Raw genomic sequence first — 26,291 nt, forward strand, 5'->3', positions numbered from 1 at the left:
GCCAGCCCTGGAGGCTGCAAAGACGTACTCAGGACAGACTGTCCTCAGAGAGCCTGCATTTCGTGGGCAGGGGCGCCAGACATGGGCTTTTAGGGAGGAGGAGACCAGTGAAAATGAAGACATGAGGCATTTTAGGCAGATGACTTTGGAGGACAAAGTTCTCTTGTATTTTTAATTTCTAAAGACCTTTAATCTGTTTTTTAAATAGATTTTATTTTATGTATTTACTTGTTTATTTTTTAGAGGCAGACTCTCGATATGTTTTTGCTCAGGCTGGCCTCATGCGATCCTCCTGCCTCAGCCTCCTGAGTCGCTGGGACTACAAGCTCGCACCACCATGCCTGACTTTAGACTTTATGTTTTTAGAGCAGTTGTAGGATCAGAGCAGAACTGAGTAGGAAGTACAGGGCGCTCCCACACCCCCCAGCCCTTGCACCCGCGCGGCCTCACCGCTGTCAGCACCCCGCACCGTCGTCTGCATTTTAACACATAAAACTGCAGATTCCATGATTTGTTTATTTAAAATGCAATGGCACATTGCAGACTGAAAACTAAGCGTTTGCAGGGACCTGTTTCCTCGCTTCCTGGGACGTGTCCATCCAGAGCTTGGTCCTGCACATCCGGTAGTAGCATGGGCACCGTGTCAGTGCGTGCGTGTCCACCTCGTGCTGCAGAATGGTCCCACGTGCATTCAGCCGGGGCCCCGGTGATGGACACGGATGTTGTTCACGGTTTTGCTTTTTTTTTCATTGCTGCTGCTGCAAACAGGATGCACAAACATCCGCGTACATCTGTTCTTCCATGCTCATGAGGGCTCATTTGAGGGATGGTGTGTAGAAGGAGAACATATGAATGTAAAATGGACGTTTGTGGATTTTAACTTCCGATCCATGTTGCCTGCTTGTGGCCATTTACGCTCCTGCCTATAGCGTGTGAGAGTCGGTGGTGATGATTCTTCTGTGTATCAGGAGCTGGGCTGGGCCAGGGCTGGGGTGGAGTTTGGGTGGGCCCGGGCAGCAAACCTAGCCAGCGGGGAGGAGACATTTGGGAGAGTTTTTCTCAGTGCTGTCTTGCACATTCATGCAACATATATATCCATAGAATATATATGATTCTGTTTAAAAAAAATTTTTTTTTAAATCATCTATCATTCTGCAATTTGCTTCTTTCATTCAGTAAGAAATTTTGGAAATGTTTTCCTAGTTAGATGTGGAACTCTACCTCGTTATTTCTATCTGCTGGGTGGAGCTTTCTGCAGCGTGAGGCTGATTTAGCTGCCCCCCTGCGGGGGTTCTGAGGCCCCTCCTGGTGTTTCAGGATGCATCTTTTGTGGGCCTCCTTGGGCTCAGGTGCCTGCGCCCCTCTGTCTGGAGGATGCACATTTATTAGGAAAGTGGTCATTGCTGGGAATGACGCTGCTGTTACTCCCGCTGTGTGCCCAGAGCAGAAGTTATGGGTCTGCTTTGGCCTTGAACTTAGGCCTGGCCCTTCTCTGGGCTCTTTTCAAGCTCCACGTGGGTGCATGAATCTGCTGACTTTGTTCCCTGAGCTGAGTGGAGACACCTGCTCGGGGCTCCTCTTTGCTCAGGCAGTTGTTGCAATGCGATTCCTAGCCCCGCTTAGCCGTCCTGGTTAACTGCGTAGATGGGCCCCCATCCCCATGATTCGAAGCAGGTGCTTCCTGCTGGGGTGTGAATGGACCCTGCCTCTGCGTGAGCCATTGGGTCACTGGTTCATCTGTTAGCAGGATCTTCTTCTAGGCCTAAAAAACCCCTGTAGGGTACCTAGGTCTGGCCGGGGGTGTGAAGGTCAGGGGTAATGAGAAAAAGAGGAAAAGACATGGGCAGTGCTTGTGGCCAATGTTGACGCTTCGGCTGAGGGCTGGGAGGCACTGGAACACTTTTGACCCTGCAGAACATGGGCAGTCAGGGAAGGCTTCTCGGAGGAGGTGAGACTGGGGCCAGTAGGGCCTTTGGAGATGAAGAGGCAGGGTCTCTAGGCTCCGAGGGAGTCCCTGGACAGGGGTAGGAGAGGGAAGGAAGGGAGTGTGGAAGGGCCTGGAAAACCTTCTTCAGAGAGACTCTCTGGCCACCTGTGGTTGCAGGATGACTACACGGAGGCCAGAAAACTACTAATGGGGAGATTTGGAGCCGGACTGACTGGGCTCAGACTCTGAGTCTGTCATTTACCAGCTGTGCCTTCTTGAGCCAATTGCTTAACCTCTCTGAGCCTCAATTATCTTGTCTGTAAAATGTGATAATAATAGTGCCTCCCTCACAGGGCTCCGGCTTGGAGAGTGGTTGGCACGGGCCTGCATAAAGTGACAGGTGTGGGGTACCGTGAAGTCACCCAGGCCTGGGATGGTGGCTGCAGTTGGCCGTCCCGAGTGGGGCCCGCAGGACTCAGTGATGGCCACGGTGCTGGTGAAGGAGGCAGAAGGGACGGAGGGGATCCCTTCTGTCTCGGGGCCCGCCCGGGGGTCCTGTCTGCAAAAAGCTATCCTTTCAGGACACTGGACAGCTGAAGAGGCTTTGGGGACGGGACCTAGGTTGGAAGGTGGCCCTGGGGCACCTGGGGAGTGAGCAGGAGAGCCTGGCCGGCTGATGGCAGGGGCGGCGGGGTGACAAGCAGGTCTAGGGCTTGGCGCTTCGCTCGGAAAATGTGTCCAGAGACGATGTCTGCGCGAAGGTCTGGGTGCGTCCTCCGGGCGCCCTTTCTTCCCGGGTAATTAATGGTGCTTTCATCCCCTGAGCGGGCGGTGGCAGGGAGGGCCGGGCGGGCGCCGGGCAGACAGCCGGAGCCCACTGCAGCCCTCCTCAGCCATTTATCGCCTGTCAGCCTTGCTCTTTTGGGACATAAAATAAATTCCTGGGCGAGTCCCCGAGCTGGACCGTCTGGGGCACGGTGGCTCCAAGGGGTCCCTCTCTGGGCCTCTGCCAAGCTGCCACCCTGAGGGGCTTTGGCAGAAGCTGGAGGAGCCAGGCTGTGGGCTCAGGCCAAGATTGGGTCCTAGGACGAATCCTTCTTTTTTGCCTTAAGCCCCCCCCCCCACCTTCCAGCCAGGGGTCCCTAACCAGGGCTTCTGGGGCCCACGGAGCCTCCAGATGGAATCCAGAGTGTCCAAGAGCTGGAATAGGGAAATATATATATATATCTCCCACATTTATTTCCACTAACCTCTAATTACAATTACAAATTGTAATTCCTTCAATTATGAATGTAGGCAATAAACCATGGTGGCATTAGCTGTTCTCTGATTTTGTAGAAATCATAGAAATCACAGAAACTTTTGTGTCATATTATGCTTGTTTGGGTATCCTGAAATAACATTTTTGTTCATCATACTTCAAAATTACAGTAGTTATTAGACCCAGATCTTGTTATTTAAGGCATTAATAAAGAGGCACAAATATTGCCACAGCATTAAAAAAAATATTTTGATAACCATACTTCAGTGTAATTGGTTTCCTTGGTAATCCTCAGTATTTTATTTTATGCATTTAAAAACATTTTTCCAAAAGAGGGTCCTTAGGCCTTACCGTAGGTTGAAGGAGGTCCATGGCGCCGAGAAAAGGTAAAGGACACCTGCCAAGGCCCAGGGTGGGGCCCCCACAGGCTGGGTGCTCAGGCTGCTCTCTCCACCCACTGGCAGGGACAAGGTGTCCTCTTGTCCGGTGGCCTGAGGTGTGTACTGAGCAAGCCTGCTCTGTGTACCCGGCTCTGTGCTGGGCCCTGGGGAAGGCAGCTCCTCGAGAGGGAGGACCCTGCCCTCCGGAGCTCCCAGCCTCCTTGGAGGAGGGCGGCTTGCACACAGACAGCTGTACAAGGGCACAGTGAAACCCTGTGTGGTCAGCGGTTCAGAGGAGGGAGAAGTCACCTCCACTGCAGGGACCTGGTAGATAATTCCAGGAAGACTTCCTGGAGGAGGCGGCATTGGATTTGGGTCTTGGGAATTTTGAAGTAAGAGACATGGGTGAAAGCATGTCAGGCAGGGGGACCAGACTGAGCAAAGGAATGGAGCCCAGAGGGCTGGGGCGTGTGTGGTGCCCAGGGGGGAGGTGGGTTCAAACGGAATGCATGGCAGAGAGAGCAGTGGGAGGTGGGGACGCAAGCCCTGAACGCAGAGAAGCTTGGACTGTCAGCCCAGGGAGCCGTGGCAAGGCTTCTGGCGGGCCAGGCAGGGTGCAGGGCCAGGCCCTCTGGTTGCTGGATGGCGGGATGGTGAGAGGGCGAGGCTGGGGCTGGGCTGTCGTCTGGTGGAGGGCGAGGAGAGCTGCCCCACCCCAGGCTGCGCGACCCCGTGTGGGCAGATGGGGGAGTCCAGCCGTGCAACGAGGTGGGAGGTCAGGAGGCCCAGACCCCAGGCCAGGGACTGACCGTGTGGGTTTGAACCCTGGCTCTGCTGGTTATTAGCTCATGGCCTCAGGCACCTGCATGGCGCCCTCTGATTCACTGGTTCGTCTGAGACGCACGCTGGTAGCAGCACCTGCCTTCCAGGGCCGTGGTGAGCGCGAAACAAAGCCATGCGACTAGAGCTCAGCACAGAGACGGCCCTGGACACGCCCTGGCCATGCCTGTGCTTATTTCCGGCAGTAGAATGGACGGGTCCTGGTGGCCCCTTGGACGGGAGGCGATGCAGGGAGAAGCAGGAACAAGTGTGAAGTTTCAGACCTGGGCTTCTGTATCTGGCGTCCGAAGACAGGCCAGGTCTCCGTGTGCTGGGGCGGGGACGCCTCCTCTCTGACCTCACCTCCTCCACCCAGCTTCCTCTTAGCACGGCCTCCTCTGGCTCCCCAGGTGTGCCCCCCCCCAACAAGGCTCTCCTTCCAACACCTTTGGTGGTGTCTAACCCAGTTCTTTCCCTCCAGGAGTTCCCAGGGTCAGGAAGGTATGGCGCATGAGTGGGGGCTCAGAGAGCGACCTTAGGAGCTCTGCTTTGGTTTCCAAGTCTCGCAGCAGGAAGCACCTAGACCAGCATCCGACTGGGAGTGCGCTTGGGAGCCTCGCTGAAGACAGGTGCCCTGGACAAGGGGCGTGAGGGAGGCAGGGGCTTTGAACCTGGGACTTTGCAGGAGCGGGCTCGAGTCCTGGGCCCTGCTCACACCGGCGTGAAGCCTGGGGTCCTGGAATTCCATATGCGCCTTCCCCCACACCCCTGCCCGGGACCCTGACACTCCGCTTGGCTCCCGCCCTCCCGGGCGATGGTTTTGAGCTTTAACTCCGCTAAGTGACTGTGCTGCTTTGGGCAGTGGGAGCCCACTGGTGCCGGAGGATACATTTGCCATGTTTTGTGGAGCATGTGGAAGCATATTTTGGGGGTTTAATCTTCTTAATAAATCGTTCTCAGATTGTGCACTATTAAACCCCCGGAAAATTCATGAGCACGCTGGGAATAGAGACCTCACCGGGAAGGTTTGACATGAACAATACAATGAACGCGGCTTCTAAATTGGGTCAGGGAAGCCTTCAAGGCCCAGAGAGAGGACATTCCCGCTCGGCCCTCCCCAGGCCTATAAATTAATCATGCACACAAAGAGGACCTTGTTCTCCCTCGTCAGAGCCGGGGGTTGTGTCTTTGCCCACGGACTCCCCCACTCCCACCTCTGCTGCAAACAGAGCGCCTGGTGAGGCGTTTCAGCTTCCGAGCTTTGTTATTCCTGTGTCTCCAAAGCAAGGTGGGTGTACATTTCAGCAAGAGAGATGTAGGTTAGATAGGGGGAAGAACTTCCTGGCTGATCCTGGGGTGGTGTGAAATCCCGGAATGGGCTGCTCAGGGAACTCGAGGAGATTCTTTTCTTTAGGCTTTTAAGATCTGGCAGGCTCTATCCCCATGGTACTGTCGGGCCACTGCCCTGAGACAGCAGTCACCGGGAAGGACATTGCCCCAGTGTCTGGCCTCGGGAGCCAGCCTGGAACGTGCCTCGCTCTGGACTATTTTGGGAGATTTATCATCCCTTTGGCCTCAGAGGCCCAGCCAAGGGGACACCAGGCCTACACCCCTCACCACGGTCTGAGTATGTGGCTTTTGGAAAAGGGAGGTCAAGTTAGGTCTCTTCCGTGGGTCCCAGGCTGTTGCTGAACCTCAGTTTACTCCCTTCTCCAACACCTCAGCTTGTTGGGATCCTATTCAAAGGCCTGGCCCAGATGCCACCTCCTCTGTGAAGCCTTCCTTGGTTTCCCCCTGCCCTGTCAGTCAGAATTGGTTACTTCCTCTGCCTGTTGTCTGAGGGTCTTTGTGGGAGCCCGCATGTCCCCCCAGACTGAGGGCAGGGACTGTGCCAGAACCCTCTCAGGCCCACGCAGTGCCAGGCCCACCATGCCGGCACTCACACCAGCTTTCAAATGCCAGCTCTTCGGAAGGGTCCTCCACGCACCCCAGGGTGGGAGCTGAATGGTCTGGCTTCCCAGTGACAACTCTGAGGCAAGAGCAGAGGCGGAACGGAAAGGGGGTGGGGAAGGCGGAGGCCGGGGCTGGCCCTGCCTTTACTCTCTTGGTTCTGACACTTTGCAAGTCTTACTCTTTTTTTCTCTGAACCTGCTTAAGGCCCTCCGAGTCTGCAGGTCTTTAGAAGGGAGGGGAATGGCCCTCTTGTGTACACAGAAGCCCCACCCTGCGCCTAGTGCCCCGGGCGTCCCCTTGTGCATGGAAACCAGCCCCAGTCTCGCGCAAGCCTGGACAGGTGCAGCCTCGGCGAGCAGTTTGGAAGGGGTGACGTGCGGGTCTGAGGTTGGACGGGCAGTGGGCGTGGAGTTTGCCGTCAGCACCTAAGAGAGAGGGGGGAGACCCTGGTAGGGGTGGGGCCAGGGAGCACCTTCCTCTGGGTAGAGCATTTCTGGGCGATGCAACCGGGTAGCCCACCCAGACCCCAGAGGAAGTGGGTGGGTCCCTCGGGGGGGCCAGGGCCCGGCATGGAAAGGAAGCAGTTGGTGGCAACAGGAGAAGGCAGTGGACAGCCCCCTTGGTCCTGCCTCCACTCCAGCCACCAGCCCAGGCTAGTCTGGGGTGAAGCTGTCCCTCCATGCCACCCCTCACCCATGGCCTCAGCAGCCCCCCGCTAACCCGAGACTCAGAGGCACCCCAGCCCCTCTGCCAAACGGGCCAGCAGCAGGCAGGTGTGACGCGTGACGCTGAGGGCCCGGGACGTCAGTGGCTGTGCGGCCTGCATGTGTAGGGGAGCTGGTGGGGGTGACCGTGGCGTGGCGGCGGGTGGCTAGGGAGGCAGGGCACGGCGGTCAATGCCTCGGGAGGTCAGCAGGTGGAGAAAGAGAGCCCAGAGATCTGTCCGTGGGGTCAGCCATTCGTTAGGTGGCACCAACTCGGTGCCTAAAAATAACCTGAGACTTGGTAGAGTGCTTCAGAGATTTCCCGGCTCTTTCGGACCTCCCACAAGCTCACTTCAGTCTGCCCCAGCCTTCGAGGAAGTGAATTGCACCCTTATTTTACCACTGCGAGCGTGCAGTTCTGGAGTAGAGCTCCAGAAGGGGCTTGCAGCTAGCTGGTGGTAGAACCGGGACTGGAGCTCTGGTCTCTGTCCATAGGTTCAGTTTGGCCTCCTGAGGACCTACTGTGTGCTTGTCCCTGTGCAGGGCTCTGGGCACGTGGAAATTGGGGCGGGGGGAGGCCCTGGCGTTGCTGACTGCAGGGGGGAGGTTAGGACACAGGAGCAGACCCAGGCAGCAGAGGTGCTCAGATGGAGTGGGGGGAGGGGTGGGAGATGTCAGCGGGCACTTCCATGGGGGTACTTGGGAGCTAGGCTTTGGGGCAGAAAAGATGTCTGGAAGCTGAGAGAGTGGGGCTTGGTGGTGGAGGCTGTCCAAACCCAGGTACTTTGTTGGTGAAGACAAGAAACTGGGAAGCGAGTTCCGGCCCAGCCAGCTCGCAAGGCCTTGCACGCCCAGCCACAGGCAGCCCTGCGGGGCCTGGCAGGCCGGCTGCCCAGGAGAACCACATGGGAGGAATGTTCCTGTGGAAGACCTTCCCAAGGGACAGTCCCAGTTCAGGGGTCTTTTGGAGGGAAATTGGGGCTGTACCAGCCCCCTGGTTATACACTGCAGGTCACCCCCAGCCTTGTCCTTCTCTGTCTTCTTTCTCCTGGCCAGACCTCCTGCTTTTATTCTCCCTTTAGCATAAGATGGCAAAAGGACTGAGAAGAAAACAATCAAAGGAAGAGAGGTGGTTGCCATGGAAACTATAAAGTGGAAGCAGAAACTTTCGGGAGCAGGAGGGCTGAGGAAAGCACCCCTAGTGGCTGGGGCAGGGGAGGACAAGGGAGGAGGCCTGGTCCAGGCCAGCCGGAGCCCAGATAGCCCTGTGCTCAGGCCCCACCCCCACCCCAGGCGGCAGCACTGGGACCTGTGCTCTCAGGAGTGGGAAGCCTGCCTGGTTTCTCCCAGGCCTGGGAGGGAGGTGCCTGGTACCAGAGTGAGGTCAGCAGCCTGTGGTCTGAGGAGGAGTTCTTGTCTCCTGCCCAGAGCCCCGCAAGGTTCTGAGCTGCCGGTCACACGGTTGCCCAGAGCAGCTCAGGGGTTCCCTGCAGGTCTTTGCACGATGCCTCGATTCTACTGTTCTAACATGCAACCATGACGTAGCCCTGGACTGGACAGTTTACAAGGCAGCTTCCCACGTGTTGCCTCATTCAAGTCTCGTGACAGTCCTGGGAGGACAGTATTCATGTTCTGCAGAGGAAGGAGTCGAGGCCCCAGAGAGGTTAGGGGACTTGCCCCAGGTCACACAGTTGAGCACCCCCAGGGGTGGAATTACAACCTCCAGGCTGTCAGATCCTAAAGCCTGGAGCTCTCCCTGCCTCCTGGACTCTCTTTGTTTCGGAGTGCACAGCTCCACGTGGAGCCAGGAGTCTCCTGTATTCCCCAGACCCTTCTCATCCCTCATGCCAGTAAGACTTCCCCCAGGGAGCCGCCGTCTGCTTCCAGGATGCCCCTGGGGAATTTGGTTCTCCCTGAGGCTTGGTTTCCCCATCTGTAAAATGGGCATAATTTCACCTTTTGCCTCTAAAGGTTGTTGTGAGGATGTGATGAGACAATCTAAGTCAAGCACTGGACATAGTGCCTGGCACAGAGGATACCCTCGAAATCTTGCTGGCTGCATCTGAACCCAGCAAGCACCCAGTGGGGTAAGCCGGGCTGGGAGGAAACCTCTCTGTATTTTAGAGAAGCTGCTTTGTCTGTGAAATGGATCTGATGGGCTCCTGCCTTGCCCAGGGCGTTGGAAAGGTGGAATGAGATCACCACTGTGGAGCCCTTGGAAAGTACTGAGGCTGGTGGGGGAAGGGCCAAGGTCTCCACCTCTGCCCCCAGTGGACCACTAGAGCCCCAGTGGGCACCAGGATGTCTCAGCCGACAGTCTCTCTGCTGGAGGAAGGGAGGGGAGAGGAGTTGGGTCCCCGTCCGGTCAGACCTGCTCAAGGTTTGGGTCTGAAACGAGCCCGTGGAATCCACGTGGCCTGCTCCTGAATCGGAGCCAGGCCTGAGATTTCTCCGGGGAGAGGTCCAGGGAGCCAGTGTGTTATTAGATGGGAGAAAGGCAGCATGCTGCACGTGAAAGATAATGGGGGAAATTTATTTGATGGGCTATAAATCACAGAGTGGAAACACTGGAATCTGCAGGGACGAAAATTAATAAGTCCTGAGCAGCAACGTGTTTGGAGTGGGGGCGGAGGGCACCGGGGCCTGTTTTGCTGTGAGCGCAGGGGTTGCCTGATGCATGAAGGCCCAGAGGTCTGAGGGCCCCGTGTGCATGCACGTGTGCGGTGCCTCCCTGTATACGCGCCTGTGACACCCTCCCCTCCTTGTGACAGCGCTGGCTGGGCACCGGGCTAGGACGGTGAGCCAGGGAGAGCACAGTGTGCCAGGAGAGGCAGATGTGAGATGAATCATCAGAAAATGTACAGCCAGCCCTCTGTATCTGGGGGCTCCGCATCCGTGGATTCAACCAACCGAGGATGAAAAATATTTGGAAAAAAGTTGCATCTCTACTGAACATGTACAGGTTTTTTTTCTTGTCATTAATTCCCTGAACAATGCAGTATAACAACTATTTACATAGCATTTACATTGTAAATTACCTAGGTATAAGTAACCTAGAGATGATTTAAAGTGCGAGGGATGTAGGTTATATTTTTATATCAGGGACTTGAGCATCCGTGGATTTCGGTGTCTGAGGGGTGTCCTGGCACCAACCCCCTCGGACACCAGGGGACACTATATATCACTGCACGATGCAAGGGGCTCCCTGGAGGAAAGGCTCAGGGAGCTTGGAGAGGGTTGCAGGGGGGCCGTGGGGAGGAGGCCGTGGGTTTGGAGAGGGGAAGGTGTGGTTTTTCTGGAAAGGAAGAATGAATTGGAGTCGGCCAGGTGGCTCAGGAGAGCCGTGGCAGGCAAGGTGAGCCAGAAAGAGTGTCCAAAGGCCAGCGGGGCCAGGGTAGCTAGGGAAGGGGGTATGTTCCAAATATTCACTCTGGGTGTCTTATGGAGAACACACTCAGGAGGCAGGGGAGGACTTGGGGGGACAGTTACAGGTATGGGAATCCCCAAGGCTAGAGATGGTAATGCTCTGGCCCGGAGAGATGGCAGCGAGGGTGGAGAGATGTGGACAGGCTCAAGCTAGAATTTGGAGCTTGGAATTTCAGAGGAGGCTCTGAGTCTCGGAAGCCTGCCCTGTGTCCTGTGTCCTGTGTCCTGCGTCCTGTGTCCTGTGCCCTGTGCCCTGTGTCCTGTGCCCTGTGTCCTGTGCCCTGTGTCCTATGCCCTGTGCCCTGTGCCCTGTGTCCTGTGTCCTGTGCCCTGCGCCCTGTGCCCTGCATCCTGTGCCCTATGTCCTGTGTCCTGTGCACTGTGCCCTGTGTCCTGTGCCCTGTGTCCTTCGTCCTGTGCCCTGTGTCCTGCGTCCTGTGCCCTGTGTCCTGTGTCCTAGGAGGTGTGAATGGTGGGAGAGAAGCTATGAAGGACAAGTGGTGGAGGGCTGGGGACCAGAGTGGCTGGGGAAGTAGCAGGGGCTGGGAGTGGTGACAGTCAAGGTAGGAAGGGGCGGGGCAACACCCAGTGACCACTACCCCAGGGACCCCTACCCTGGTGACTACTACCCTGCTGACCCCTACCCTGGTGACTCCTACCCTGGGCTAGGCCTAGGAGCTGAGGCCCCTGGCCCTGTTGCTACAGGACACCTTTCTACAAACAGTTCTGTCTTCTTGGCCTTTGCCAAGGGGCCAGCTGGCCAGTTACCTGGGGGCAGGTAACAGATGAGGCAGACCTTTGTGGCAGCACGGGGTCATTAGGAGCCAGGCTACATGGGACTGAATCCTGTCGCTGTCACTAATCGACTCTTGTGCCTGTAAAGTACAAGAATAACAGCACCCACCAGGTGAGGCCGTTAGAAGGAGTCGCTGAGTTGACACCGCCTGGCAGAGAGCAGGCACCGTACGGGGGCCCGTGAGTGTGTACGGTGTGACCCAGGGCAGCCGTCCCCTCTCCGGGCTGTGCTTTCTCCCGGCAGCTCTCTCCACACCCTTCCCGGTCAAGGTTCTGTGATCTCCCCTGTGCCAGCGTCCAGCTCCTGAGGGTGGCCAGAGCACAGCGCCAAGCCAGCGCGTTGCCTCCAATGGGACTGTGTCCCCTCTGCCCTGTAAGGGGACACCATGCCTATCAGAGCCGTAAGAGGAGACTTTAATCAGCCTCGGACCTGGTGAGGTCAGAGGGCACAGGGACCAGGACAAAGGGTGTCAGTCAGGGCTGCTGCCTGGCCCGAGCTGACCCTGCGCAGGGAGCCCGGGGAGGGGGCAGAAGCCGGGGGCTTCCCTGTGGGTCAGGGACAGTGCAGGCTGGCCGGTCCCCATTCCCGGCCTCGTTTGCGCATCTGCGCTGCTGTGATGGTTACATTCCGCCTGCCTGCAGCACGGGGGCTGGAGAAGGGAGCTGGCTACAGTTTGGGAAAGGCAAATTCGTGACTGTTGGAGACTGTGGTCTCCAAAGCCTCGTTATGGAGCCTGAGAGCAACAGGTGTGCCACTGAGGCTCGGTGTGGGCCACCGCGACCTGCTACAGGATCACCGGTGGGCCCACCGCCTGTGGGTTAAAAATGCAGATTCCCGGGCTCTTCCCCCAGACTGGCCAAACCAGACTGTCCTCCGGAGTGGGCTCAGGCATCTGCATTTGAACCCACGCCCCCAGGGACTGAGCATCTTAAAGTCTAAGAACTGAGGTTCTGGGCAGCCCCTTCTTTGCACCAAGGGGGACAGGGGCCCAGAGGGGGTAGGTAGGCTGGCTCAAGTCACTGTGCAGACTGGGACCCTGTGCTGCACCAAACAGGGTCCTCCCTGGGCACAGCCCTGGAGACGTGGGACGCCAGCCCACCCACGGTGGTGCCTGGGGCAAGAAGGCCTTTGTCTTGGGCTCCACAGCCCAGCAGGGGGCAGCACCGGCCTGGAGAGAGCCCACCCTGGGGACAGGGAGGTGTAGGCCTGAGGGGAAGGGTGGGTCTGTGCGTGCAAGGGGAGCGAGGGTGAGGGAGGGGCCGCTGGAGGACACAAGGAACACGAGATCAGAGAAAGCAGGCCCAGAAAATTCTGAAACCGCCTCGCAGTGTCCTGGGGCAGAGGCTGCAGGGGCAGAGGAGAGGCCTCTGTCACCAGGCTGCCTCCCAAGGGCTCTCTTGGGGCTGGGACCAATTCAGGGTTTCCTCCCCCGGCCTCTGCGCTTTCCACTAAGAGTCAGCCAGAGGCCGGCCCCTCCTCAGCTGGGGCTTTGTGGTGGTGGTGGGGGGGCACGTGGGGTCCAGCCCCAGCTCCCAGATTGGCTCCTCCTTCCGTTGCCTGCAACAGCTTCATCTGCTCCCTGGAACCCAGGGAGGACCCTGGGGTGCCTGAGTGACCCTGGGCAAGTCCTCTAGCTCTGACTCGAGAGTGGCTGACCGCCAGATCTCTCAAGGCCTTCTGCGACCCGCAGCTGCGGGAAGGCAGCTTCACTGTCAGACTTTCTGAGGGCAAGGGGCCGGTTTGACAGTGAGCTCCCCGTCACCAGAGGTATGTCAGACAAGGGCTGGGTGAATTTTGCTTCCTCTTAGGCCTTTGTCTGTGGTCCTGGGCCAGCCCCCTTCACACCCACCTATCTGTGTTAATCATTAGTCACCAGAGGGCTCCTCCTGGGGCTAGGGGAAACCCACCTCACCATGGGGGCTGCTGATTTCCAGGGTGACCTTGAATTTGTTTTCCTTGGCCCCAAACTTTCGGCTGCTTCCTGTTTGAGCAGGTGCAGAAATTATGGGGCCCTAGCCCTTCCTCCTCTGCCTGGTAGACATTCCAGACAAAATGCTGTTCCCAGGGTGGGGGCAGGGCTGGCATTGTTCTCACTGTCAAGGGGAATTGAGGAGTGAGGGTGGCAGAAGCTACATTTTTTCCCCTCCTACATGGCCTTAATATGCCAGCTATGGACTGGGTGGGTTCCCCAGGAGAGGCCAGTAAATGTGAGAACCATGGTTCCGGCAATGCTTGCCTCCCCTCTAACACCTGCCATGGCTCCCAGGGAAGGCCTCAGAGGGTGTGACGTTTGAGCTGAGGCCTGAATGAAGGAGCCGGCCATCTATCTAGGGTTAGTGTGAATGAGGTCAAAGGAACAGCAGAGCAAAGCCCTGAGGTGGGACCACGTCTGGTATGTTTAGAGATTGAAAAGGTAGTCAGGCGAATCTAGAACTATCTTAGACAGTGGCGCCCCAAGAAAGCTGCTAGAAAGGTCTTTTAACAATATGGACTCCTTGGCCCTGCCCACCAAGATTTGGATTCAGGGATGGTGGGAGTGGAGCCCTGGAATCTGTTTCTGAATGTTCCCAGTGTAGGTCATGGGCACCCAGCCCAGCCCCTCACCTGCAGGCCTGCCTTATGGAGCCAGCGCCTCCTTTCACAGTTGCAGAGTGAGGATCAGAGAGGCGCGGTGACTTATTCAAGGCTGCACAGCCACACAGTGACAAATCTAAACCTCAAGCCCAGATCTGCCAGGGTTCTGTCCTTACCGCTTGTCTTCTTCCCTTGTGGAGGGGCTGCCTGGGCCTCACCCCACCCCCCATCTCTTCTCCCTGATCTCACTGCTCTTACAGCCTGCTCCCCAGTCCCCCCTGTCCTCTGCTCCAGCCCCACCGCTCTACACTCCGTCCCCAGCACATGCTTTGCTCGTTCCCACCTCTGGGCCTTTGCTCATGCTGTCTCTTCCTCCCAGGATATACTCCTTTGCCCTCTGCCCAGTCAACTCCTACTCAGCCTTCTAGCTCAATGCCAATGACTCCTCCTCCAGGCAGTCTTCTAGGACTTCTCCCACTCTGAATTCTCTCAGTGCTGACTCCAGATCAGATGGTCTCAGCCACTTTTTTCAAATGCTGCCACCTTCTCTCCTATCCAGTCTTAGTAAGAGCACACTCTGGGCTGGGAACTGTGCTGACTAGCCCTGAGCTGTCCTCTCTAGGAATGCTTGCACACAATTGATGAGACAAGAAATACCAGGAGGGGCAGATGCTGGCCAGTTTGTACACACAGCTTGGATCCACTGTGCTATCTGAACCTCTCATAACCTCACAAAGTGTGAGGATTGGTGGAAACGGAGGCACAGAGAGGCGAGGCGCTGATCCGGGACCCCACGCTCTTTCAGCTCCCCACCTAGATGGGGGCTTCCAGGAGCTGTCTATGGGCTCTTGGATCGTCCTCCTCAGTGGGCCCTGCAGGGGCTGAGCAAGGCCCTCCCCTCTGGGACCCAGGCCAGTGCCAGCCACGAGATGGTTCACAGATGACCAGGCAGGCCTGCCTGGGAAGGGAGGGGCTCTCTGGCCCCACACCGGGACCATATGCCACCCCCTCTGGCAGCTCCATGGGCGTGGAGGTGTCTGAGCCCATCACTGGAGGGAGAGGAAGAAGCCCCAGGCCAGGGCCAGGGAGAAGGGAGGGGCCTGGGCCTCGCTGGGGCTCGGGGCCCACCTGGAGCTTGGCAGCGTTTCTGGGTCAGGGCAGGGAGAGGAAGTCCACGCACAGAGTCGCTCCAGGCCTGGCCATCTGGGCTGCAATGCCGGCTGCTAGGGTGGGGGGGGGGGGAAGGAGAGGCCGGGGCTGAGGCCTGGAGAGTGGATTCCAGCCTCCCCTGGGCCACAGGATTGGAGCCCTGAGCTTTGGGGGCAGCTGGCCTGGAGCGCGCGCCCAGGGCTCCCGTGGGCAGGTGCATCTGGCATTCTGGAAGGGCCGGTCCAGACGACTGAAGGGGAGACAGCCCCAACCTCAGCCCCACCCTCATGCGTGACCTTGGTTGAGTCCCTCCATCCCTTGGCCTCAACTTCCCCATCTTTGGGGAGGGATGCTACTGCACCCTGACCGCGCCATGCTGGCGTGGGCCACGCAGTCAGATCCTCGATGGGTGCGGAACGGATGCCAGATCCTGGCCTGCCTCGGAGGGGGCAGGGCCCCTGGGCAGGCAGCTGTATTTTAGGGCCTCGGCCTCAGCTTCCCTCGTTCCCTCACTGGTCCTCCAGGTGCCTTCTGCCTCTGACGTGCCGGGTGTTATGATGGGCTTTGACTCGCCCAGGGGAGACACGTGTGTTCTCTTCTCTGGGCTCCTGGACGGGAGGGGACATGTAGGTGGTAGTTTGGGGACTGCGGGACACTCCTAGGTCCGGATGGAACCTCAGGGAGGTGAGCTGGGCGGAGCGGTCTCAGCTCCATTTCACACGGGAAACCCAGGCCCAGAGACAGCACCGCGCCTGCGCCCCCGCCAGCGCCCCCACCAGGGCCGGGCTCTCCCCAGGGCTCCAGCCCGGCCCAGCTCTGGGTGACTTGATTTAAAAAGCACTCACACTCCCGGAGGCCCTGTCTGTGTGTGTTCAAACATCCACGCTTGACTGGTCGCCAGTTCCGCCTGTGTTGAGGGGGGCAGAGCCATCCAAGCCCGGGGTCATCTCGGCCCTGACTGGGCCATTTTCTGAAAAGGATGTCATTAAATTCATCGATGGCTTTTGGGAGGAAGTCCGGGGGGCAGTGGAGGCAGGGGATGCCTGGCCGGCCTAGGTGCTCGTCTGTGCCTGCCTCTGAGGGGGGCCAGCAGGTGACAGCACCCCCCTCCCCCATCTTCCCAGTGAGGATCCTGTTCCTGGTCCCGCCTTGTCCCCAGAGGAACAGTGGATGCAGGAAGCTGTCACTGCCTGCCCAGACAGGCCACCTCCTGGGGCAGAGGCTGTGACCTTAACCCTGAGTGCCCTCTGAACGCCCCCCAAGCCCCTGCCGGGGCTCCGGAGACTCAGCGGTTGAGACTGGCTTGGGAGGCGGATGTGTGCAGGGCCGCTCCGCTGGGGACTCTCCCTGGTCACCAGCAGCCACCCTCATCCAGACAGGAAACCTGACAGCTCTGAGCCTCCCAGACACCCATTGTGTGGGGCCTGCTGTGGGCTCCAGTGCTTCCCCTGTCAGGACTCTGTCACCCCTCGCCTCCTCCTGTCCCTTGACAAAGCCAGCTTGTAAGGAAAGTTCCAGACTGCTGCCCTTCCTCCATCTCTGCATTAAGTACTGCTCAACCTTACGCCCTTTGCTCTTTTCAGGGCCTTGGGTTCACATCCTTCCTCCTAGGCAAGCCCTGTGACCTTAAGGAACTTAACCTACCCTCTCTCTGCCTCCAATATTTTCTGTAAAAAGAAATAACCATCTGCCTCCCAGGGCTGTGAAATTAAATGAGATAATGTGGGTAGAATGCTGGGAACAGGATCTGGCGCACAGCACATGCTAAATGCAGTTCAGCTACCATTATTAGTCTTGAATCCAAACTCCACCCGCCAGCAAACCTTTTGAGGTCAAACTTACCACTGGCTTCTGTTAGAAAGTCTTGGATTTCCGTGGCCCTCTGCGCAGGTGAGCATCCCTCCTCCCCGGGTGGAGCCTGGCATTTGCAGATGACTGGCTGTGGCTGCCGTTTTTCCTCCCATACCTAATGGTCTCCCTGGGAAGCCTTCTGTTTTGTGCTCAGCCGCAGAAATGGGTGATCTGTTCTAACACTGCAGGAAACCTATGCTCTGTGGGCAATTTAAGACTTTTTGGGCCGGTGTGGTGGCTCACACCTATAATCCTAGCTCTTTGGGAGGCCGAGGTGGGCGGATTGCTCGAGGTCAGGAATTCGAAACCAGCCTGAGCAAGAGCGAGACCCGTCTCTACTATAAATACAAAGAAATTAATTGGTCAACTGATATATATATAGAAAAAATTAGCCGGGCATGGTGGCCCATGCCTGTAGTCCCAGCTACTCGGGAGGCTGAGGCAGAAGGATTGCTTGAGCCCAGGAGTTTGAGGTTGCTGTGAGCTAGGCTGACGCCATGGCACTCATTCTAGCCTGGGCAACAAAGCAAGACTCTGTCTCAAAAAAAAAAAGACTTTTCAGAGGTAATTCTGGCAATATGTTTTCCTCCCTCCTCACTGACCTCACACCTGTCACCCCAGTAAGACTCGAGACAGCATGGGCGGGCCTCCTCCTGTATGTGGTGCCCTCCCTACCCATCCCCGGCCTGGCCCTCAGTGAACCTGGACTTCAGTCCAGCTCTGATGCCACCACCACTTCCTCCCCAGCAGCATGTGATTCTTCTCAGGGTACCAGATTGCTGGTGGTTTTCTGCCCAGAATGGGCGTCTTTGAGTCCCTCCCCTCCCTAGTCATCCTAAGTGGCACCCTGGAGTCCCCATTGTGCAGACTGACTAGTGAGGACACCAGGAGGCCGGAGGAAGGTCTCTCCTTGGGGCTTAGGGTAGACTTTTTTAAGGAGGCGATGGTTGAGCTGGGTCCTCAGGTGACAAGCAGGTGTTCCCCAGGTGGGTGCAGAGGGAAGAGCTTGGTGGCAGCCGGGCTGGGTCCGACCACCAAGGCAAAGGCCAGAGGTGGGGAATAGCCTTCGGAGGCTGATCAAGGAGCGGGAACAGGTGGTGGTGCAGAAGGTTGTGGCTGCTTCGTGACACCGCCTGGTTCTGGGAGTTTGCCTTTGGAGGCTTCTGAGGGGAGGGTGACGGTGGTGGGGTCAGGTCGGATCTGATTTAGCCAGCCCCAGCTCCCCCACTTGGCCCTCACTAAACATGCACATTTCCAGACCCTTCCAGACCTGCCAAATCAAGCATCTCGAAGGAAACCCAGAAACAGGCGTGTTTGATGAGCTGGGGTGATTTGGAGGCTGCGGCCTTGAGCCAGCCCAAAGCAGCAGGAGGGAAAGGCGGGGGCGCTGGGGCTATGCAGGAGCCCCTGGAGGTGGGAGGACAGACCAGGCCTTTAGCGCAGTAGGTGCGGAGGCCCACAGACCCGCAGGGCCTGGGAAGCCTGTTCTGTCTGAGGACATCACAGAGGGCTGGGGGAGTTGGGGGGCCTGTTGGTCTGTCACAGGAAGCAGCGGCAGTGGTGTTGATGAGGGGCACCAGAAGGGGGCCGCTCCTGTTCGGAGGGAGGAGGCCACAGGAGCAGCGGTGGGGGTGGCAGGAGGGGGTGGGGGCTCTCGCCACAGCAGGATTGATTCCAGATGCTCTGCTGGGGCCTGCAGGGAGCAGCCTTTGTCTGCCCTGGTCCCAGCCCAGGAGGAGGGACTGGACCCCTTCTCTCCTAGCTCCTGTTCTGAGCCCTTCCCAGCCAGTACCCCGCCCACAGCTGCCCAAGGCAGGTCAGCTTGAGTGTGGGCGGGTGGCAATGCCCATTCCCACCCCAAGGCCAGAAATGAAAAGCTTCTTCTAATTCACTAGCTGACCCTCCTCCCTCCACAAGGCAGATGGGTGGGGGGTCCATAGCTTCTCCTTGTGGGTAGGGAAACTGAGGCACAGAGGACTTGAGAAGCTGAAGCAGAGAGGTCAGGCCAGACCTTTGGAGCCCGCTGTGTTTACAGATGAGGGCGCCTCCTCCCCCTTCCACACACACACCTAAGACTGCCTGTTGGGGGCCCCAGGCCAAGAACACCTGCCTGCACCACTGATCAGAGAGTGTTGGCACTGAGCCTCCCGTCCTCTCTGGGGAAGGCTCGTGCCTGGCTGATCAGGGGACTCCTGTTCTGGGAAGCAAATGGGCCGGATGAAGTCCAGGCCCTGGGAGCAGGCTTGATGCCCCCACCCGAGCATCCCCCAGACCTGGTGGGCCTGGCTGCAGAGGTTATTCATTCCTGGAAGTGCCAAGGTGCACATGGTGGCTCTCCCACCTGCATGAGGTGGCTCTGAATTGTGTTCTGGGGTTTTGGCTGTGGGAGAGGCATGCTAAGAAGGCCCCTAGCTCGCCTGGGGACTGAGTGACTGGGATGTAAACTCTGTCCAGGGGCCTCTTTTGACAGAGGCTCCTGGGCCAAGTGGGCCATTGAAAATGAGATAGAGCAAAGCTTAAGCCAAAGGAGGCTAATGGTGTCCTCTGGAGCACTGTGATTTTCCATCTTCCTGTGGGACTGGCCAGTATTCTGGGAAGAGGGACCAGGGAACTGGTGGCTTTGGACTCCCCAGACTGGGTTTGGAGAAGCAATATCCCTCCTGCCCCTCCCCCGGGTCCTGGGATAGCGCCTGGCTTCCAGCTGTGATCCAGGCTCCTCTGGACTGGGGGCCCTCCCCACTAGCTGGGGGAGCCAGGGAAGGGGCTTCCCCTGTGAGGTGCAAAACCCGGCCTGGATTCCTGCCCAGACCGCCTGCCCCCTCTGGGGCCCCACCTTCTCAGCTGTTCTGGAGGAGGACCCCCCAGACTGCCTCAGGCACCTCCAGTGGCTAACACCCCCCCCACCCCAAGTCTGCATGTTCCCAGCCCCAGGCTAAGACCACTTGCCTCTGCTACTTTTGTGTGACTGAGGCAGGTCAGACCTCCCCATCAGGACCTCAGTTTCCCCTTCTATACTTCAGAGGATGTGGCTCAGGCAGATGGTTGTCTTAATAATTTAAAAGATAAATGCTGCTGTGCAGACAAGGGAGCGGGGAGGTCGCTGAGGGAGGGCCAGGATGGTCAGCGAAGGCTAGGGGAGGTGGGCCCTAAAAGGATGGACTTTGGCCAGGTGGAGCCAAGTAGGTGGATGGCAGCCCCCGCTGGGATGTAGAGCTCAGAGAGGTGAGGAGAGGGTGGGGGCAGAGGTGAAGCTGGAAGGTTTGGTTGGGGCCAGATTATTTAAGTCCAAATACCAAGGACAGATGTTTGGACTGTTGGCTTTGTACTCTGGGAGCTATGGAAGGTTTTTGAGCTGGGGATTGACTTGGCGAAAGCTCTTCAGCCAATGCAATAGGGGGAGTTGGCACCTTCCCTTCTTCTAGTGTGAGTTTCTGGTCCCTACAGCAGGATAGGGATTGTTCTGCTCTGCTCTCAGGCCTGCGGAGCTGCTGTACACGTCCAGTGGGAAGAAGACCTCACCGCATCTGTGGTATCTTATTTGGGGGAGGGTCTAGATCAAAAGGGACAAAATGCTCAGATTTGGCAAAGCCTGCTGGCTAAACAGGTGTTCATTTTGTTCTTCCTACTTTTGGCGTGCTTGAAATATGCATCATAATTTTAATTATATAAAAATAATGTGTATCAGAGGGGACAGTCTTTAAAATGGAAAGAATAGGCAAGTATCCTGCACGAAAAGGTCTTTCCACCTGGTTGGGCCCAGGGCCCGCGGAGCAGCGTGTTTGCCAGTGCTTTCTCAGCCTGGCCAGGTTGGGGCAGGAACAGGCCTGGGGCGTCGGCCTCATTCGGACCCTAACTGAAGGTGACCTCCCCGACCAGTGCCCGTGTGGCCTCCTGCATGCGCCCTGGCCCGTGCTCAGGAGTGCGCACACGCAGGTGTGCACCGGGCGCTCCTGCCGGCTGGATGGGGTGCCCGCGTGCTCCCCAAGGTCGACCGCCGGGCCCTCAGGCGCGGGGCTGGGGGCCGGGACCACCCTGGGCCCCGCCTGGGGTCCCCGGGGCACTCCGGGCCGCCTCGCCCCGCCGACTCCAGGCCGGGATTTCTCCTGCACTGACTTTCCGGGCTGGTGCCAGCCCGGCCTCCTGGTCCCCGGCCCCCGCCGCGGGGCCGGCTGCTCGGGGGAGGGGAGTGGGGACGCGAGGCGGAGGAGGAGTTTGAGCGACTTTGTGGGGCAGCCTTGGCCTGGGCGGCAGCCGCTCGGCGAGCGCGGGAGAGCGTGGGACGCCCGCCGGGCCGTCCGGAGCGGCCGATGGGGCCCGTGTGAGCGCGCCCAGGCCCGGCCCGGTGCCCGGCGGGCGGCAGCATGTCCGCGGGCGGCAGCGCCAGGAAGAGCACCGGGAGGTCCTCCTACTACTACCGGCTGCTGCGGCGGCCCCGGCTGCAGCGACAGAGGAGCCGCTCCCGCAGCCGGACCCGGCCTGCCAGGGGTAGGCGCCTTCCCGCCCCCTGACCCCTGACCCCTGGGCCTCCCTGCGCCACTTCTCCACCTGGAGCCCTGGGATGCCAGGGACCCAGCATCCTCCTCCTACCCGGTCGCGCCCCCACCCCCATCGGCCCCTTGTGGCGCCGGTGACTATGTCTGCGGGACCTCACGCCCCCCATCCTCCTCCGCTGGGGAGGCTGAGCCTCTAGTGTCTCCTGTCCTGCCACGGGCAGGGAGAGGGGAGCCTGGAATCCAGGGCTCCCTTTCATCAGCCTCTCAGGTCAGACCTCCCACCCCACTGTGCCTCAGTTTACTCGGCAACTCAGGGTGGAGCTGGGCTTGCCCTCCCTGCCCTGGCCTCTCAGCTGAGCCTCCGAGCCCTGGACTTCTCGTTTCAGGGACATACGGGCTCCCCCACCTCTTGGGTGCAGGGACAGGTGGGTGGACTGCAGGGAAGGAGCCGAGTGGGTGGTCGCTACCTCCTTGGAAAAGAAAAGAGTTTCTCTCCCGAACCGGAGGCAGGACAGGCGGAGGGGGAGGCGCGAGCAGCGTTTTCTTTTTCCAGTAACTGGATCCTAGGCTGGAAATGGTGTGATCCCGGGGCTGCCTCTGCGCGGCGGGGCCGGGACTTCCTTTCCTGGCTGGGTGGGAGGGCAGGAGGGAGGGACGCCCCCTGGGAGGAGGAGGCCTGCAAAGGGGCTCTGGGGAGGCTGGGGTCCTGGGCCAGGGCTCAGGCCGTCTGAGGGGCCCGTGGGGCGGGCGGAGCAGGGGGCCGCAGGGCTTGCAGGGACCTGGCCGGGTTCACAGCGTCAGGTTATCCTGGGAAGCGGGAAGCCTGGCCCTGCACCAGCACATGCCACGCACAGAATCTGGCAGAGCCAGCGCGGTCAGATCCCCACCCCTGCGCGGCCCGTTGTGTGGCCTGGGCCCTGGTGGCCCCGACCTTCAGTTTTCTTCTCAGTGTGAGGGTACATGAAGCGGGCAGGTAGCAAATGCTCATTTGTCCCCCGACTCCCCCCAGAATGGAGAAGACTTTTCCCACAGTCAGAGCTGAGCAACAGTGTGCCCTACAGGGCTTCCTCAGGAAGTAGTGAGTTCCCCGTGCACTGAAGGGTTCAGGCTGAGGCTAGGGGTGTGCCCAGGTCTGTGCTGGGAGTTCAGCCTTCCACCCTCCCACCCTTGCCTTTCCTGAAATGGTCTCTGGCTACTCTGATTCCCTAGGCTCAGTCTGAGACCTGGGATCGGGGTTCAAGCTTTGTGACTTTGGGCAAGTTACTTCTGCTTTCTGAGCCTCAGTTTCCCCAGCTGTAAAATGGGAATCTTCCAGTTCGTGGAAGATTCAGTGAGGAAGTGGGATCATGCTGTAGGAAATGGGAGCTGTAAAAATGCCCAGTAATGTCAGGCCACCCTGGAGCCTCTCCTGCACCCACCCACCCGCCCTGCCCCTGCCCTCTTTTCACCTCATCCCAGTTCCATCCCCGACTGCAATGAGAATTCCGCTTTCTACTCAGCTGACTGGGCAGGGGACAATCAATGTGTCAGGCTGTCACCTGAGCCCCAGCTCCCAGGACCCACACGTGCAGGATCCCTGCGTTGTGTCCCAGGCTTAAAGGAGGGCACAGCCTGCTGGGAGTAGAGAGGAGGCTGTCTCTGAATAGCAGTTACATCTGGGCAAATCAGGGAGAGCTTCACAGAGGAGGTGACATTTGGACCAGGTCTCATAAGATGGGTAGAATCTCCCTTAGCAGAGGGAGTGATTGAGTCAGATCTAGGTTCAAGTCCCAGCTTTGCACAAGACTGTCCTTTGGCCAGTCACCTCTCCACGCCTCAGTGACCTTGTGTGGGGAATGTTGGATAGTGGCGACAGGTCATTCGTGGAAAGCTGGAAGCCAGTGCTGGGACTAGGGTCGCAGTTGAGTGGGAGCTATTGTCCTTTCTCTGGGCAGAAGGGGCAGTGTGTGCAGAGACAGGGAAGGAAGAAGATGTCCTGCGTGTGTAGACCGAGCTCATCCTGGGGTGGGGGAGGTAGGGGGAGGGGGGAGCAGGCAGCAGTAGTTCAGGCCTTATCAAGGGCTGGGTGATGGGAGGCACAGGTGCAGGTAGAGCTGCCACCCAGGGGGGTGGGGGAGGTGGAGGCTGGAGGCCCCCTGCCCACCATGGTGGCAGGTGACTAGAGTGGCCGGTTCCCTCTCCCCACTAAACCCTCGGACACTTGATTGGCCTGGGGCCACTCCCTCCTGCTGAGGGCAGGGCCCCCCCAGGTGGCAGCTCTGGCTGGTGAAGCCACTCCATGGACTTGAGCCTATCTGTGCTCACGGGGCTTGGGCCTGTGGTGCTGGCTTCAGACCCCTGAGGAGGGGTGGTGCCCGGCACCTTGGCCTGGACAGGCCCTTGCCCCACAGCCTCTCTGGCCCCTGGCATTATGTGGAAGGAAAATGGCCAGGAACTCTAGGCTGTGTGTTTGTTCAGAAACAGGAAAGTGCAGGGAAGACTTGCTTGGTGGCTGGGCCAGGCTGGCCGGGCTGGGGGAAGGGTTGTGGCCAGGTTACCACCTCTGAGAAGGCTCACTGCACCCCGCCCCACTGCCTCTTTAGAGAGGTTGGAAGGGGGCTCAGGGTGGGCTTGGGAGCAGGACTTTGACCTTGGTAGGGCTGCGAGTTAGTGAGGGATGACATCTGCAACCTCCTGGATTTGTGCCCCAGTGAGGGGCACTAAGCAAAGCTCTTCCCTTCCCTAGGCCTCAGTTTCTCCATCTGAAGAATGGGTGGAGGGAGACCAGCTGTTGAAGGCATGAAGCTTAGCAATAGGCAGAGGCAGGGTAGGAACAGTGGCCTTTGGAGGGCGAGGGTTCTCTGGCCATTTCCCTTTGTGCCTTATGCCCACGAGTCCATGGGAAGGCTGGGCACAGTCCATGGATTTGGGGGGATTCCTATTCCCAGAAGGGTGTCACCAGCCAGGGTGCCTCCCTGCCTACCCGCACCAGATCTGACCTATCTGATCCCCCAGGGCTGCTAGGAGAAATAGACGTTTCCCTCTAGCCCTGGGTGCAGTTCTGGCCGATCCACTGAGCCAGCAGACACTTCTTGGGTACCTACTGTGTGCTGTGCTTCACAATGAGATGAGTCACACATGCTCCAGCCCTTGCCAAGCCCCCAGTCGGCTGGGGAGGCCAGCTCGTTGGGGTGGTGCCCCTTTCTGGAGGGCAGAGCGGTGGTTAGCGGGAGTCAGGGGCTCTGGTCCCAGCTCAGCCACCAACTGGTGGTATGACTCTGGGCACATCTCAGGGCCTCAGTTTCCCCATCTGTCAAATGGGGCTAATCCTGCTCTGTCTCCTGTGTCAGGACCTCTTGGAATACCCATACCCATGCCCGTGGCAGTTTGGATTCTTTTCTTCACGTATTCATCTGAGTTTTTCTAGGGGTCCAGCCCCATGCCAGGCCGTGCCTGGTGCTGGGACTTGGTGGATATTTTTACCTTGAGATGGTCAGGTTCTTGCTTCATGCTTATACATTCCCCTGTTGTGTGGCCCTGTACCTTGGTGACACGGTGGGGGAGGATGGTTTGATAGAACTGGTTCCTGACTGGGAGAGTGGTCAGGGAAGGGCCCATGTGCCCCCGTGCGGAGGGGCAGGCCCTGTGACGTCTGCGGGGTCCCTGGTTGTGATGAGATCTGCCCAGAGGCCGCTGGGGCAACAGCACAGACCCCATGAGCTGGACAAGCCTGAGAACAGCCCTGAGGTTGTTGGCTGGGTGTGTCTTGTGCTCCCCTAGTCCTCAGATGTGCCCCCCACCCCCACCGAGGACCCAAGGTCTGGCTTTCCACCTCTGCCTTGGACAAGACCTCTGACATCATCATTACACCCTTTTCCGCCTAGTCTCTTCCTCTGTTCCTGCTGAGACACAATCCCTCCTTTGGGGCTTGGCTCCAGCTTCTCCAGTCCCTCCTTTTCCTTGCATACCTCAAGGAGTGGGGCGCTCACTCCCTCTCAGCGCATGTGGTAAGGGTAAAAATGGCTGCTGTTTGGTGAGTGCCTGCTCAGTACCCAGCAGGGAGCTTAACTTTGAACTTGCCTTATCTCATTCAGTGTTCAAAACAACGCTGGGAGGTGGATACTGGTGTTATCCTCATTGTATAGGTGAAGAAACAGGCCCGGATAGTGACAGCTTTGCTCAAAGTCATGAGGCTCAGAAATGGTGGGGCCCAGCTCCACCAGCCCTGAACTCCACCTTGCTTTCCAGGGGTGGGCAGAGCTTGCTGAGGCCAGGCCTTGGCTTTGGGAAGGCTTCCTCCCCGTCTGTCTGATTTGCACAGCCCGTGACACCATGGGTGTTCACAGCCATTGTGTCCTACAGTCCTGGCCGTAACTTGGAAGAGAGGCAGCGGAGTGACCCGCAGGCATCTGGAGGGAGTCATTCCTCCTGGTTGCCTCCTCCACCTGCCTGGGATAGCTCAAGTAGGAGACCTCCCTTGGCCCAGCCTCTGCCCCTGGATCCTGCTCTCATTCATGCTGACCATGCCCGTCCCCTGCAGGTCCCAGGTCTCAGGGCCTCAGCCCTGTTTCTCCACCCAGTCCCTTCGTGCTGGGGGTTCAGCATCCCTTGGTGTGAGGTCCCCGGAGCTGGGCAGACAGCTGAGGCCCCCTCTCTAGAGCTCTCCAGGTGCTGCTGGGAGGCCCGGGGCCCCAGTTAATCTGCTGGACTGTCAGCCTCTTGGCCCTTGTGCCTCCCAGCCCATCCTCATCACCTTTAGTAACGAGGAGGAGAGCAGCTACCCCTTCACCAACCCGAACGTGTGCCCGGCCCTGTGCCAGGAGCCTTCCCTGATTGTCTCTCATCTCGTCTTAACTCCCCAGCTCTCCTAGAAAGTAGAGGTGTAATGATCGTACTTTCCTTTGCTGGGTGAGGAAACTGAGCTTGTGGTGGTGAAATAACTGGTTGTAAGATGCAAGGTTTGAACCCAAGGCCGCTGG

The 26,291-nt window shown here is 58.5% G+C and overlaps 1 protein-coding gene across 6 annotated transcripts in view; it reads left to right on the forward strand.

Moving 5' to 3' along the window:
* The window catches only part of DAB2IP (DAB2 interacting protein), a 187,878-nt gene that overhangs the window by 44,771 nt on the left and 116,816 nt on the right, over positions 1–26,291 (forward strand). For 4 of the 6 annotated variants that reach the window (XM_012771762.2, XM_012771765.3, XM_012771766.3 and 1 more), the window contains exon 1: positions 21,187–21,325. The exons of the other annotated variants lie outside the window; for them this stretch is intronic. In XM_012771762.2, the coding sequence (XP_012627216.1) occupies positions 21,202–21,325 (124 nt within the window). In that variant the 5' untranslated portion in view covers positions 21,187–21,201. Of the gene's footprint in view, positions 1–21,186; positions 21,326–26,291 lie in introns of those variants that run through there. 6 annotated transcript variants of the gene reach the window in all.

The sequence above is a fragment of the Microcebus murinus genome, chromosome 12 (genome assembly GCF_040939455.1).
Source record: "Microcebus murinus isolate Inina chromosome 12, M.murinus_Inina_mat1.0, whole genome shotgun sequence".
In the NCBI taxonomy this organism is placed as follows: Eukaryota; Metazoa; Chordata; class Mammalia; order Primates; family Cheirogaleidae; genus Microcebus; species Microcebus murinus.